General features: G+C 41.0%; 2 protein-coding genes across 2 annotated transcripts in view; one reads left to right on the top strand and one right to left on the bottom strand.

Moving 5' to 3' along the window:
• Positions 1 to 223: 223 nt before the first annotated feature.
• Positions 224 to 9219, top strand: SPX (spexin hormone). Its single transcript, XM_060306987.1, is given in 6 exon segments — positions 224 to 229; positions 608 to 724; positions 955 to 1012; positions 1478 to 1540; positions 2790 to 2873; positions 7882 to 9219. Coding segments are annotated over 6 exon segments (387 nt in total). The 3' UTR covers positions 7941 to 9219.
• A 3766-nt stretch (positions 9220 to 12985) lies between these two features.
• GYS2 (glycogen synthase 2) overlaps positions 12986 to 16668 on the bottom strand; it is a 58659-nt gene continuing 54976 nt past the window's right edge. Inside the window, exons 15-16 of the mRNA XM_030841312.2 lie at positions 15524 to 15604; positions 12986 to 13207 (exon numbers count right to left, since the gene is read on the bottom strand). Coding sequence (XP_030697172.1) covers positions 12986 to 13207; positions 15524 to 15604 — 303 coding nt within the window. The remainder of the gene's footprint in view (positions 13208 to 15523; positions 15605 to 16668) is intronic.

Here is a 16668-nt window from a genome sequence, read left to right as displayed (position 1 = left end):
CACCCATCAATCATTCCTCTGCTTCCTGCAACTGAATCTCCCTGGAGGAGTCATCAGATCCTCTCAATCTTGAAGACTGACAGGAAGTCCCTGTGGACACTAGCTCTATGCAAAATCAGGAGGGATCCTTGACCCTAAGATTTAAAAGCCCCACCTTCAGAACAAAATTAGAAAACTCAGAGGTTAAGTTATAGTTATTGCAGCTTCTGGAAAGGAGTAGAACATGAAGGTAAGTAAAGGTTTTATATACCTGAGTTTTTTTAGCTATTTTATAAAAAAGCTGTATAGCTTTTTACCTCTTTTATGTTTAATAAGTGTTTCAGAGGCTAAAGGATAGTTAAACGTTATGCCTTTAAAATATCAGAATCATTTGATTTTACAAAGAAAAAGTTTCACTAATTCACCCAAATCCTCATTTGGGTTAAATAATAAAAATAATATATTTCTAATTAATTGTTTTTAAAAAGGAACTCTTTGTGGATTAACTAGACGATAAACTGGGGAACCCCCTTCTGCCCCACCCTCTGAGCGCTAAAACAGAACATAGCAAAAAGTAAGGGATTTGTAATTGTCCAGGCGCCAGGGAAGGAAGCAGAAGATCCTATAGAGGCACAGAAACGACTTCTTTGATCTTTTCATACAGGGATTCACAAGTCTGGTGGTAACAACCTTGACTCTTTTCCTGGTGTTTTCTTTCATGGGAAATTCGAACAGTGCTCCGCAGGTAATCAAACGCAAAAATTGGGACTCCGCGTGCTGTGTGCCTGCCTGCCTGCCTGCCTTCCTTCCTCCCTCTCTCTTTCTCTCAATTTCTTCCCCTCTTTTCCTAATATCTTCTCCCTCCTTCCTTCCCTTCCCTTTCTTTCTTTCCCTCCCCTCCCTTCTTTTTTTCCCTAATAGTGGGCTGGGCAGCAACGCCTTACTAACTGCTTTCCTCTTCTCCCCTGGTTATAGAGACTCTTTGAGAGAAGGAATTGGACTCCACAAGCTATGCTCTACCTGAAGGGTGCACGTACGTTCCAAATACTTTGCTCTTCCGACAGCAATAGAGGGAGATCCGTAGGGGTGCATGAATCGGTGGGATAGATGTAGAGCTGTGGGGAGAGAATCCTATCGAGTTTGTTCCCATGAATAATCGAGGTCATCCTGGTCTCAGTTAATCAAGGAGAAAGGTTGGGGGGCGGGGGTAGATTATCAGAAATCCTCCACCCTAAACCGGAGGGTTGCTGGCTCTTGCCCAAAGGGAGACTGGGATTTCCGGGGACACACCGCCCCACCCTGGCAGGTGAGCGAGATCGCCGCCCCCTCCGAAGCTCACTCGGGGGCCCGGGGGCGGGGGGCGTGCGGACTTTTCCCTTATCCGCGCCGGCGCCCCAACCCGGGCAGTTCCGCGCTCACCGGGCCCCGCCCGCTGCCGGCCCCGGAACCCCGATCGATCGGGCCGGGTAGGCGCTGAGCCCGTGTCTCGCCTTGGCAGAGGGGCGCCGCTTCATCTCCGACCAGAGCCGGAGGAAGGACCTCGCCGACCGGCCGCCGCCCGGTGAGTGCGCGGGGGTGAGGGAGCCGCGGGCTACAGAGGACCGCGCAGGACCGGAGGGGCGCGCTCCGCCTCCAAGACTGGCCCGTGGGCCTTCCCGGGGGAGAGCCGGCCCCGCCCGGCGCCGCTGGCAGCGGCGGAGCTGGGGATCGCAAGGCCCCGCCAGTATGGAGGTGGGCGGCGGGGGCCGGGGTTCCGCTCCCGGGCGTCAGGATGGATATGAGAGCTGTGCGCCTACCCCGTCTGAGAAATGGGCCTCCCGTTTAGGGAATGATCTTTACAAGATTTCTCTTAAACGCTGTTGTTGTTGCCAATGTTGGTATCATCATCATCATCATTATTAAAATAGTGATTTGCCTAAAAACTTCAAACAGCTCTATTATATTACTAAAAAGAACTATCAAAAGGTTCAAAACCAGAAATAGTGAAGAAGTGGGAGCCTTTAAGGATGGAGCCAAAGACTGTTTCATGATAAACCTTTCCATGCCATTGGATTTAAAAATAACAATACCATTCATTTTGATAAACGTTCAAGATTGTTAAAAATACCAAGTAGACTCATTTTGAAAAATACCAAACACTGTGTTGAGCACATAGGTGCTTATCAAATTTTTGTTTACCTTCTTCAAGCCTGCAGTGTAATTAACCTTTTTTTTTTTTTTTTTTGCTGTAGGAGGGTAAGTTTTGTTTTCCCACTTCAGCAGCTCCCAAATTAAAAATCACGGTTTGTGTTGAATCAGGACCGTTTGTCTTCTGTCAGCTTAGATTTGAAATAGTTTTGAATATTTTGCAGTTTCTCCTTCAGTCAAATAATTGACTTAACATGTGGCCAAGAAGGTAGATTATTTTCTCAAACTGCTTTGGAAGGAACAAGAGAGAAGATAGTCCAGGCTCCAGGCAGGGTCCCATCTAAACCTTTCAGCCCAGACATCCCATTTTAAGCTCTGAGGGGGAAATTTCTCATGAGTTCTTTATCTTAATCCTCCTTGCTTTCATGAAATTCTGTGTAGTATATAGTTTAACTTTTCTTCCATTCCCTGTAATACACAACATAACCAGTTGTAAGCAATGCCTAAAGGAAGTGTGAAATGTTTCAACTTGTAAAAATCATTCTGTGTAAGGGGCTCTTTGCTGAGGGATCACAGAGGTATTTCACAGAGATTTTCTAGTATTATAGCATACTGGAATAGGATTTATCTATATGAATATTTAAATGCTAATAGAATCTGTATTTATTTTTTCATTTCTCCAGAAAGACGAAGCCCAAATCCCCAACTACTAACTCTTCCAGAGGCAGCAGCTGTGCTATTGGCTTCCTTGTAGAAACTGCAAGAAGGTATAATTATAGTGACCTCTTTTAACTGCAGGACAGGGAAGCTTTGAGTGCTTTGGGCATTCTGTGTTGAGTACAATGAAGTTGCTTTTATTTATTCAGATTTTTAAAAATAACGGTTGCCCACACCACCAGAAATTCACAGAGATGTTTATTATTTTAATACTAGCATGCTGCTCATTAAAGTGTTTCCCAAGAATGTAAAAACATTTCCTTGATGAGACTGGGGGATTTCATGTTAATTCCATAATCCATAGCCTATTGGAGCTTTTATTTCTGTTAGAACTCCAGAAAGTCCAACTTCATTATTTTATATTTGAAAAAACTGAGGCCAAAAGAGGTTTAAATAATCGCAAATCCAGTTACTCGCTATTAAAGTTTGAACCAAATGAAATAGCTGAAAATCACTGATTTTTTACTTACAAACACAGCAGTTTCTTATGGTTCACCCTAAGAGATTGGGCTAGTTCTGATTCTAAGCCTGTGTGATTTGCATTATACTATATAGCTTCTTCCATACCAGGATTAGGTGTGTTCTTCAAAGAGAGGCTCTCTGTCCATGTAACATTAAAACCACTAATTGCATTAAGGCATCTTGTTGCACATTAGCCAGGGCTGTGGAGTGTAACAGGACTGGGTTCAAATCTTGGCCTTGTTGCTTTACTAGCTGGGTGACCCTGAGCCTTAGTGTCATTACGGGTAAAATGAGATAGTGACATCCATGGGCAGGTTGCTCTAAGAGCCAAATGAAACAAAGTACGTACTTTCTATTAGCATTAACAATAGAGGTCATCAAAGCATATTCAACAGATCTAGATTTTTCCCTCTCAAAAATTGTAATGATGCCATATTTATGACATAATTTAAATGTTAAAATGTATTTAACAAAATACAGTGAGTTGTCTAGTAGTCAAAGCATAGGCTGCTGGCCTTGGGCTCTGACACTTGTGCTAGCGGAGAAAGCCTGTGTGCTCCCTGCCTGTTATTGGACGGGCCCCATCAGGGAGGGGAAGAGAGCAGGGGGCTCTTTCTGGCTTCTAGTTTATGGCTTTGTTGTGAAAAAACAAAAAACAAAAAAACCTATGAGAAGCAAATGGAAGAGAGTGGGATAAAGAGGGTTTTTTTGTTTGTTGTTTTTTTTTTTGCGGTACGCGGGCCTCTCACTGTTGTGGCCTCTCCCGTTGCGGAGCACAGGCTCCGGACGTGCAGGCTCAGTGGCCATGGCTCACGGGCCCAGCCGCTCCGCGGCATGTGGGATCTTCCCGGACCGGGGCACGAACCCGCGTCCCCTGCATCGGCAGGCGGACTCTCAATCACTGCGCCACCAGGGAAGCCCTAGAGAGGTCTTCTGAAATCAGAGAAAGTCTGCGGCTGACTTGGTTGGGTGGAGGGGATTATAATACTGAATTCAGCAAATCTGCATTTATGCCTGCTAGGTGCCAGGCACTGTGACAGGTAGAGAAGAAAATGGATTCAACAAAAGCAAGAATGAGAATGGCCTTTGCAGTGAAAAGGCAGGGTGTGAACAGTCAGTAGGACAGTAGACTGTGAGAGTCATGGCCATAGTATAGCTATGACTACAACTACTGTTACTACTCCCTCTAGCTAATAATTATTGAGGGTTTTACTATAATGCAGTGGGTCAGGCACTGTTCCAAGCACTTGATACGGATTAATACATTTATTAATAATTCATTAGTCCATAACAAGTGAATTACCTCCTAGGATTACCCACTGTCATTATCTACACTTTACAGATGAGGAAATAGAAGCACAGAAAGATTGAGTAGCTTGCCCACTATCACATTGCAGGTACATACTAGTACTAGGATAAAAGAACAGGGGGTAACTTATTCTTTATCTGAGAATCAATCAGATGGTCCATGGATTTTTACCAGAAAGAGGACATGATGAAGGAAGATGAAACTGGTTCTTGCTTATAGGGTAACCATAAGAGCAGTTACAATAGCTACAATATGGGAACATCTACTGTGTGTCAGATATTAATGCTAATCTTTATAGCCCAGAAAACTGACCCTTCCTGAGCTGTATATACTTTCCTAAGGTCCACATAGAGTGGAAGTGATATGGGGAGTTTAACTCAGGGCTGTGGGATGCTGTAGCTCTTTCAGCTATGCCCTGCCACCTCTCAGATGGATGGTGTTGAAGAGAAAAGGCCAGAGTGATGATGTCAGTGAGAAACTAAGGCAGTCATTCAGGAGTGGAGTGATGAGGTCAGTGGGAATGGAGGCTCAACCCTGAGGCATACCGGAAGGAAGAGCAGATAAAAATCAAGGTCCTCGTGTAGAGCACAGGGAACTATATTTAATACCGTGTAATAAATCATAATGGAAAAGGCTATGAAAAAAATATATGTATAACTGAGTCACTTTGCTGTACAGAAGAAATTAACACAACATTGTAAGATCAACTATACTTCAATAAAATTTTAAAACGAAAGAGAGAATCCAGAGTCAAGCACATTTTTAAAGTGTTTTTGTGAGTTTAAAATGGTGATACTGACAAATGAAAATGCCTGTGGATATAATTAAGGTTCAGTTTGAGGTGATGGAGCCTTTCCAGTGGATAAAGGTGTATAGGTCACTGGTTCTCTGCTCTCCATATGTGGACTGGTTCCATCAGAGTTCTCTGTAGAACTTGCTGAAAATACAGATTTCTTGGCCTTAGGTCCAGAGAGTCTGATTCCATACTACTTGAGTGAGGTCCCAGAATCTGTATCCTTAAGAAGTTCACTCACATTATTCTGATGATGTCAGGTTTGGGAACAACTGGAAATTCAGAGCCAGTTAATAAAGGTTGGAAACATGAAAATGGAACTCTCTCCTAGGCCTCAGATGTAGTGGGAAAAGGGCAGATAATAAAGGATTTGCCCTGGAGAATACCCAGAGATCAAGGGAAAGGGGGAAAATCGTATCAGTGAAGGGACTTCAAAAGGAGCAGGCAGAAAGGTAGGAGGAGAGCCAGAATAACAGAGAATCTAAGAAGTCGAGGATGGAAAGTTTCAAGAAAGGAGTGATGAGAAGCATCAAATACAGCAGAATGCTTAGGAAGAGTACAGAAATCAAAGGAGAAGGAAGATTGTGTTGGGTAGGAAGGGTCATTAAATCACGGTTCACAAGTCTTCTCCTCAGCCCCTGCCCAGTGGTATGATTTGCTGCTGCCTTGCCCGTCTGAAACCTTGTTTCAAGGGAATTTAGGAAAAGAAGGTAAACTGCAGAGTTAAGAGATTAAGTGGATGCTTACTGTCATGGCTTTCAGAATTCTTGTGATGAAAAGGTGAGAAAGAGTTGACTCATGGGTAGAAGATGCTGCATCCAAGGTGGTCTTTTCCAAATTCAGCATTTGGCACTCTGATTTTATTTTTTTCCAGCTGCGCAGCGAGGCATGCGGGATCTTAGCTCCCTGACCAGGGATGGAACCCATGCCCCCTGCAGTGGAAGGGTAGAGTCGTAACCACTGGAATGCCAGGGAAGTCCCTCTTACTGATTTTTGAAGTCAGTAGGAGGACAGTGAGGTTGGAGATGGATTGCTAGTGAAGTCTGAGATTTAATTGCTGGGAGGATGTGCAGAGCCAGAAAGGAAAGTGAGCTGGAATGGAGAAGGTAGAGCTAATTTTAAAGAGGAGGAGAGGGATCTTCATTAGAAACTTTACAGAAGAATGTGACTGTAGGTCTCCATTTCAAGTCTTTGTTGGAGAATAAATTCAAGTTTTTAATTATTGAAGTTTCCGAAGTGGCTTGTCTCTGATGATGAAATGGGGAAACAAAATTTTATTAGTCTAAATGGATGGGAAAGTTTTGGATTCCCATATGATAGATTAATCACTAGTCACCTTTAATATTTTTATTCTGAAGTCCCTAGGTATTATTTGGACTTATTTTATGCAGTGGATTATTATTTTAAGTAGTGGATTGTTACTTAATGGAGGATATACAGGGATGATTCCTTTCTTTTTTATTTTTTTCCTTTCCTTTAAATACATACTAGTATATTTAAAATAGATAACTAATAAGGAGCTACTGTATAGCACAGGGAACTCTACTCAATACTCTGAAATGACCTATATGTGAAAAGAATCTAAAAAGAGTGGATATTTGTATATGTATAACTGATTCACTTTGCTGTACAGTAGAAACTAACACAACACTGTAAATCAACTATACTCCAATAAAAATTTTTAAAAATAGAAAAATAAAATTTTTTAAAAAAATAGAGTAGCTGATAATCTGCAGTATTTTGAAGTTTCCTACCAGTTCAGGTTAAACTATGACTCAGATATTCCAACCATATTGTAACTAACTAGGGGAAAGTGGTTTTCTCTAGAGATGACCTTACATAAAATGAGGAACGGAATTTTGCCTCTGGCAGCTTCCTCTCCCTTCCCCATCCTCAGTTTCAGCCCTTCAACCCATTTTTAGTCCCAGGAATCTGCTGTCATCTCAGTCCACTGTCCCCACCCCAGAGGTGATTCTTCCTGCTCTGAAGTTGTGCAGTCCTGCCCAGCTAACAAGTGTCCCTTCTTTTTGTCTTACTTCCACCCCAGACATCTAGTTCAACTTGTAAGAGAATATGTGCAAATGTGTTCCTCTGTCATCTTTCCCAGCTAAAATGCATTTTAACAGGAAATACAGAAACAGTACCTTGATGCAAGTGAATGGTTCTACTGGTGGGTATTTTAGACATGAGGCATATTTAGAGCAAGACATGTGGCCTTTTCAGATTTCTACCAAACACACCATGTAATAGTTAAATTCACTGTAGAGATTCACATGTCAGATGTGAATTCCTCAATGCATACCAAGCTGAGGGGGAAATTTTTGAAACAAAATCAATCAAAATCCAATTTGGGGGTGGTTTCCATAGCAGAGTGCCTGAGTTGACATAATGTAGGGGGGCAAATGTTTATCTCCTGAGGTTCTCTTCATCTTATACTTTCTTCTTATAAAACACAGGGTACGTGTTTATGTTATGTATTTTTTTATCCTTACAGCTGGAGAAGAAAACTTTGATCAAACCAGATTCCTAGAAGATAGTCTGCTAAACTGGTGAAAATATACCAGATTCCATTCAATTATAGTTCTGTTCTTGTTGAAAACATGAACCATGTGAATAGAGCCTGTGGACCCTTTTTATCTTCATTTGTAATCTTAGGAACATGTGCAGCCAGTTTTTTTCTTTCAGAAGCTAAAGTGATGTTGAGTTCTTAGTGAGAACATCATTGCTTTCTTCCATTGCTTCAGGTCCTGTTTAGATCGCCTTGTGTCTTACTCTTGAATTTTATAGCCCATTTATAATTATTAGGTTGAAGACTCTTTAGAGTGTTCTTTCGTTTTGTGACAACAAATACCCATCTTGATCTAATCATTCTTAGTTGCTTTTTTTCATTCTGTTACCCACTTGCACTGTCTTACCACTCAGCAGAGAATCTCCTCTCCTTTTCCCCCTTTTCTCACCTCCAAGGAGGGTGAGGCAGGGAAGCATGGCAAGATGGGAAAGAGTAGAGTGTGATTCTTTTAGTATCCAGGAGAGGTAAGTTGTCAGGAAGGGAAGAGGGAAGGGATGACTGGGAAGAAGCCCTGTGATCAGACACTGCAGTGTGGTTGCTGAGAGAGGGGACCCTTGGTGAGACTGGAGCCAGTGGAAGGTTCTACAGCTGGAAGCTCCCCCTTGTGCTCTCCGGAGATCTCCCCGAATTCAGTTTAGAAACAAGGATCTAAAAGTTACTGGGAAATAAGCAGATGGAAACACACGCTGCTCTTGTACAAAAGAAACAAACCAGTTTTTTAGAGGTAACCCATTTTCCATGGCTAAACAGACTCAAACACTACTTACTCTAATTGACTAGAACTCTAGGCTTTATTTGACATAAAAACATAACATAAAGGCACGCTGATACAAAGTGCATGGTAATATGCCTAATTTATTCATTTTTTTAACTCAACTAGGGTTCAGTACTATCTGAAAAATAAAATACACACATACCTACAGCAAGCATATAGTATATTTATTTGGAATTACAATACGACCATCATGTTCATTATTTTTGACTTAATTACTTGAGAGTTGTTATTGATAAATGTCACAAGTAGAAAGTATTGTCCATTCTTATTGTCATCAGTATATAGCTATTAGTCAGTAGCTAAAGAATATCATTATGTGAATGTCTCTGTAACTTGGAATTACAATTTTACTGTGTTAAGTAATCAAAACCCTGCTTATAAGATTTGTCTGTATCTCATTTCATAATTGAATAATGAAACTGTATTCAAGTTAATGTAACTTTGATGTCTGCCAAAAAAATAATATGTTAGCAATAAAAAAAAATCTATGTGGCATTATAATAGGTGCCTGTCATTAATTATTGTTTGATTTTAAAGTGGATTTTCTAGACAGTGTATATGTCCAGTTTATTGAGAATTATATACTCACCTGGCATAGACTTGTACATATGGACTACTTAAATACTATGTCTAGTCCCAGAATACATTTAAAGTCTATCTTACAAAGTAATTCTTCTACAACTAGAACAATCTCAAGTATTTCCCACTAAAACAGAGTTTGTAAAAGCTGTCTAAATGACCAACGGCTGTTATAATATCAGCTACAATATTACAAGTGCTTGAATTTCCTGAACATTGTTCTGCCATACAGATGTGCACATTAACCCAGTAGTTGCATATGCCCGGTTTGCAGTAACTTTCTATCTCTCCGGGGGTGTCTTTGCAATTCTCTTTGTTTCTATCTTGTTCAAAACTGAAATGAATAAGTGATCAGTGCTCAAAACTTTTCACGTTGTATGGCTTGTCTAAAATTGGAAACTATATGCCTCCTGTGCATGTCCATGTACTAGAATACCCCACCTCCAGATAGGACTTGCAGCCACTTTCACCCCGTTCCAGTTGCTCTTCCCCTCTTTGCCTCTATAGCCTTCCTCCCCTGTGGCTACGTGGCCTCCAGGGTGGGCTCTCAATTACTCTCTATTCCCCTGGTTTTCCCCAGTGGATGACTCCTCTCCCCCACCATAGTGATCCTAAGCAAGGAGAGAAGGTGAGAGGTTAAAATCAGCCTCCAACTAGCATTTCTTCTTTACCTGCTGATGAGAAATAAAAGTCTATATCCTACCAACCCTGAGTTACATTATTTTACCTTGGCCTCAGGAGAAAGAGGAGTTGGGAATGTAACCTGTTGGTCTCCTCCTACTGGACTATAAATCCCTTAAGGAAATGTTCACGTCTAATTTGATGTTATCCTTACAACCACAATGTGAGGTGGGCAGTTGTATCTCCCACATTACTTCACAGAAATTTAGGATCATCCTAGGAAGTCGCTTTCAATCTCCTCAAGTACACTTAACCAATCCCTCTTCTGAGACCTCCTTGTGTCCAGGAAAGCTACTAGTATAGCACTTGTAATATTTTATATTCCCATCTGTATATGTAAAGCCAGCTCTGTTCACTCTAGCCCTTACCATGGAAGGAAGGGTGGTACAATGCATAAAAAAAGTCTTGCTGTCAGCTGGTCAGGCACACACAATTTTCCATATTTCCTGTCCTCCAATTTATGGATACATACATTATTTATTATTTTTTCTTTTTTTATACATACTTTAAGAGCATCAATTTTTTGTATCTATGTTTCTCCCAGTAAGACCATTCATTTATGCAACTACTGTGTATAAGGTGCTGTGCTAGACACACAGTCACCTAACAATCCTATTGGTTGTTCCTCACCGAGCTTTGTCAATATTGGGGAAAGAGCAACTAGACACCAGGCTTTGTCAGTCTTGGGGAAAGGACAACTAAGTGACTGGAGCAAGGGGTTGGAGTCAGGTGGCAGCAGCTGTCTGAATAGAGGACCAAGTGCAGGGTAGAAACTGATTCTTACACATGCCACTCGAAGCCAGGTGTTTGCAAATCAGTCATTTCCATGTGTCCTATACCATTTGTACTCATTTCTAATCAAAGAACTAGTCTGTCATTTAAAAAAAAAAAACTTGGGCTTCCCTGGTGGCGCAGTGGTTGAGAGTCCGCCTGCCGATGCAGGGGACACGGGTTCGTGCCCCGGCCCGGGAGGATCCCACATGCAGCGGAGCGGCTGTGCCCGTGAGCCATGGCCGCTGGGCCTGCGCGTCCGGACGGAGCCTGTTGCTCCGCAACGGGAGAGGCCACGGCAGTGAGAGGCCCGCGTACCGCAAAAACAAAAACAAAACAAAAAAACTTGAACTTTAACGTTTTTTATTAAGAAGTTATAGCTTCTGTATAGCTCATGCTTTCAGTAGCCGTGGGTCAACCAGTCACCAATCAAGAGTATCGCCTGAATGCACACATTGCACCACTTTATTAGGGATCTATTTTCATGGTTATTGCAAACGTGAAACCCATTTTATCATGAGAGCTTTCTGGCACTTCAGCAAATGAGTATTTGGATTGTAATACAAATCTAGTTCATATTTTTTTCTGATCTCCTCTGCAGAGCTTGGAGAGTTGGGTTAATTGGTATCCATTGGGCATTTTTTAAGGATTAGGCTTTAGGTAATTTATTTTCCTTCCTTACAAACCTCTAAATTAGGAGAGTTTGCAACCATGTTCCATTTTGACCTGAGTTGTTGCTTGTATCTGCCATTCTTCTACTCTCCCCTAACAACGGGGTGACAGAGCTGGAGTGCAGTTTTCCACTGGTCCTGCACCATCTGACACACTGTCATTGTTTCTCTTCCCTTATTGCCATCAACAACCCAGCACTGAGAAGACCTAAATTTTTTTAGAGCCCCTACAGACCTGGGCCAACCAAGGTATTCACTGTGATCTAAATGTAACAACATTCAGTTGTGGAAAAAACAATCCATGAGTGAATGTGGGGTTGGGGTTTTGTTTTGTTTTGTTTTTTGCTGATTTATGTTTAACTACATTTAAAGCATTAATATGTTTAACTACACTCATTCAACAATGTCTCAGAGACATTGTCCTTATTATAATTAAGTAGACTCTCTATTTTCTTTTGGCTACTTTTTTTAAAAGATAGTTTTAAATGTTATCCTTCATAAGGCACTATTTTATAGTAGGTGTTTTTGCACATATTATCTTATTTAAATGTCTAAAAGAATTTTAAACATTATCAATGCAGTTAAATCTTTAAATACTGATATATTTATTCATATGGCTTTAACAATTTATCACCTATGGAAGACTGACCAAGTTTTCAAAAAGGCTTTCCTTTTAAACAACAGAAAAAAACTGTTACAGTCAGATGGTACAGTACAATGGTAACATCTCCTGATCATTATTTGAGAAGTGACCTTGTACATATGCATTAATATGTATCAACATCTGGATTTAGGGTAGCTATTGTCCTATGGAGTTTGACTGTCTGCAAAGCTAGGTATAAATTCATGGTTCTGCCTCATGTGAAAAATAAAAATAATCACTAAAGACCAAATTACTTGAAATATAAAGGTAGACCACATTCATAGCTAAGATCAGGATCCTTTGTGGGGGAAATGGCAGATTGCTTTAGCAGGTATAGAAGCTGTATAAACACTAAGCTAAGGGCTTCCCTGGTGGCGCAGTGGTTGAGAGTCTGCCTGCTGATGCAGGGGACACGGGTTCGTGCCCCGGTCCGGGGAGATCCCACATGCCGCAGAGCGGCTGGGCCCGTGAGCCATGGCCGCTGAGCCTGCGCGTCTAGAGCCTGTGCTCCACAACGGGAGAGGCCACAACAGTGAAAGGCCCGCGTACCGCAAAAAACAAACAAACAAAAAAAACACTAAGCTAAGGATTATGGTGATGATAACTAAAAAATCAGCATTAGGAAATGAAAATTCTTATTGCTTAAAATAACCATTTAAAAAACACTTCCAGTCTTCCTCCTTTAATTAACACTCTTCCTAGAGCCTGAACTGACAGGGGTAAAAGGAGTTGGATTTTATTATAAATTACAAAATTGCCATTCACTTAATCTCCTCCACTTTTTAGGCAGAGAATAAATCCCATTGTTATACTGAGCAGAAGAGAATGAACCATGTGACATTTTCATTTCTTTCAATAATCATTCTTACTATGTTCTCACTGAATTAGCCTGTTCGACCAGAGTGGAATTCAGTTCTTGTATTCACCGTGCAGCTTCTTCTTCCCGCGAGGAACGTGATTCAGAGACAATGGCGACTTGATATTTAACCGATCCCTTTCAGCCTCCTCTTCCTCATCGTATCTTTCATCCTCATTCTCATCCTCCACATCGCTGCTCTGAGGACTAGAGACCTGAGATCCTGAAGGAGAAGGTGGTACTGAGGAAGGCCTGGGATATTTAAACCCTTCTGTCTGCCAAAGACAAAAATAAGACACAAAACATTAGAATGGCTTTTTGATTTTTCAATGATGTACACACTTGGCATGTGCATTTAATAAAAAACACAGTTGGATTTTTTGGTCTGTTCAGGGGCTATTAACTTTGATTTATCTTGATTCTGGTCCAACCACGCTCAAGAGAGACTCCTTAAATAAATAGCTTTCTTTTATCAAGCACTGAAATGTGCCAGGTGCTATATACATATGACCTTATTATTTTTTTTTTAATTTTTTTATTTTTTGCGGTACGCGGGCCTTTCACTGTTGTGGCCTCTCCTGTTGCAGAGCACAGGCTCCGGACATGCAGGCTCAGCAGCCATGGCTCACGGGACTAGCCGCTCCGCGGCATGTGGGATCCTCCCGGACCGGGGCACGAACCCGTGTCCCCTGCATCGGCAGGCGGACTCTCAACCACTGCGCCACCAGGGAAGCCCCATGTGATCTTATTTAATCTCTGACCAATTTGTTCTTTCCGCTGACAGAAGAAAATTGAGGGTCCAAGAGGCCAATGATTTGCCCAAGGTCAAAAGGCATGTAAGTGGTAGAGCGAAGAGTGGTTCCAGGGCTGTGATCGTCCCAGAGCCTTTAATATCAACTGCCATGATACACTGTTGAGATTATCAGTGTCTATGTCATCCTTCAGATTTGCTCAATCCAATTCCAGAACATGAGCAGCCTGGATATTCCATGGACAACACCCACTAGAAAGGTTCCTGGAAGTCAGGCCACTTCACTGACCTTAAAATTCCACCCGTTCCTTTTATTTCAGTTAATGAGCAAACATCACTAGGTTTTAATCAATTGCCCTTCTACGTAAGATGCTCTGAGATAACTCATTTGATAAACACATACTAAGCACCACCTATGGGGCAGGAGGAAACAAAGATGAAAAATATGATCCTGCTCTCCAGGAGTGCAGACGCTTCATCAATCAGGAAGACAAATGAGTAAAATTGTTACAGCACTTATTGCTCTGGATTTCAACTATTTTTAGACATTATTATGTCATACATGTACGCTCATTTCAAGGCTCAGATACTTTACCTGAAAGCAATACCAAAAAAAAAAAAAAAAAGAGCTGAGTCCTACACTTAGGGAGCATAGGAGCTCAATACTTATTATTTGAATTAGTTGAATAAATGAATGAATATAGCTGAATTATCATCAAGAGCAGTGAACACCTCTAAATAAGCTAAGCAAGTCACTCTGTTAGAATCATGGACATGGGAAGTGGAATTTGTATACTGAGGGATTTACAAAACTCTTTCACTTTCTCTATGAGCAAATTTTCCCTTGGGTTAACCTTCTAGATCTGGTCCCCAGACACCAAATACAGGTGGAATATAAGGTATTAGGCAAAATTGTTTATAGTGAAAGTGACTCCTGATTGGAAAATTACATCTGCTTTTGGAGGATCTATCAATACTTGATGAAGGTCTCTAGTGTTTGGAAATCCTTGAGTTTGATGACTCTTGTAATTGCTCACATTCCTTGTGGAGACCATAGAAGCTTATCTGTGAGGATTTACATGAGATGTTGGGTCCTGTGGGGTGTGGAACTGCTAAGCTAAAATGGATCTCATAGTCCATGATATGGGTTTCATCTTTTACACCTAAGTTTTCACCTGGTGGGTCGGGAACAGAGAAGTTTAGCTCTTGGACCGCTGTGTAGACTCCTGTAAGGACTAATTCCACTGAAGAGAAATGCCTGATACTGCCCTACTTCAAGCTGTGTTTCCTTCTAAGTGAATGTGATGACAAGTAATCTGCTCTAGCCTCAAGAATATAAATGTCTAAGGGAATATTAGAGGAAGACTCCCTGGTGGGCACTGCTGAATTTCCATGCATAAATGTTCATCTAGTCCAATTTCTCCTGTGGTGTTCGAATTCACTATGACCCTTGCCAAGTCGTCACCCTACATTTCAACATCTCCTTGGATACCAAATTCACTTCCAATGAGAGCAGGCCAGTTTATTTTTTGACAACCCTCAAAAGAATGGATGTCTAACAGAGGTTTCAGGCACTCAGGCAAGGAGAGGTTTCATATGAAAGTGCTTCTCCAGTGACATGAATTGGCTGACTGCTCAGCCTGTGTATATAAGCTAACTCTGAACTGAGGGCTTAGAGCTGGTCTGATTTGTCAGTTTCTCTATTTGCTTTGTAGCAACACTATGAAAAAGTACAATAGTTTGTGAATTTAGCTACTTCAAAATAAAAGGTATTGTTAGGACTTACCATATGTAAGACATTTAGCTTTCAAAACAAATAAAAAATACATAAAATATTTACCATTGGTGGTGATGTGGTTTCCGTGTGGAATTTATCTGGAAAAGCTCTGCTTAATGTCAGGTGTCTGGCATGCTGGTAATACTATGATAGAAAACCAACCCATGGGTTAAAAAAGATGTATATTTATATATTTATATCTCAATAACCAAGTTGTTATATAAAATCTTTTTCTCCTACTTATAAATATATATTTTTTAAAGTGGCAGATTTTATTCATCCTAAATTTAAGAATCAGAAAAAAATATGACAGTTTATAGCTTTATCATTTTTCAGGGAATAAGTAAAGAAATACTATCAAAAATTGGAGGGGAAGGACACACTGGCTTTACTGAACTCTGAATTGAGCACTAAGGTGACTGAAAACACTGGTTTTACTCTATAGAGAAGCAGTGTGGCACGGAGAAAAAGACGGGGCCTGAATAATCAGACACACTGGCTTTAAATCCTGCTTCCGACCTTACGTAAGAAACATAGCTTCTAAGGGGCTTATCATCCTGCTTTCATTATAAAATGAAGACAGCAAAATTAATCTTCCTGTGTGGAAATGAGCGTGACTACTGGCATTAGTGTGTGTAGATACTCAGCTGATGGCCGTATCTGTCATTTGTCAGCCAGAGTTGAGCAGTATCTAAGCAGATACATTATGTGAAGGCAAAGTCAATTTAGTTTTTATTAAATCATCCACTGCTAAGACATATGAACGTCTGAGTATTTATAAACTAATGGCAGGATTGAAAGGTATTTCCTGTACCTGTCATTTTGAGAAACAAGATTATTTCCACTCCCCACTGTAGTTGAGGAATGTGATCATATTATCTCTTAGAGTGAAACAAACTAGAGACTTTTCTCTTGATTTCCTCATCTTCATGAAACCTGTAAAGCATCAAGTTAAGCCCAGGTGATAGAATAATTAGTAAGATCATGGCTAGATGCTGCTAGACTGGCTGTTCTGGTCTCAAACTAAATATGAAAAATTGGGGTTGGGACTTTGCGAATTCACATGAAGCTCAAAGGTATTCATATTAAGTATGTGAAAACATCACTGAGATCTTAACGATGATACAGACTTGACCTTGCAGATTACACCTCGAATCAATTCTTTTATCGTCCAGTGGGATTTTTAAAGGGGTCCTCTGTGTGTTATC

Source organism: Globicephala melas, chromosome 10 (assembly GCF_963455315.2).
Source record: "Globicephala melas chromosome 10, mGloMel1.2, whole genome shotgun sequence".
In the NCBI taxonomy this organism is placed as follows: Eukaryota; Metazoa; Chordata; class Mammalia; order Artiodactyla; family Delphinidae; genus Globicephala; species Globicephala melas.
This window is presented reverse-complemented; position numbering and strand designations above follow the sequence as displayed.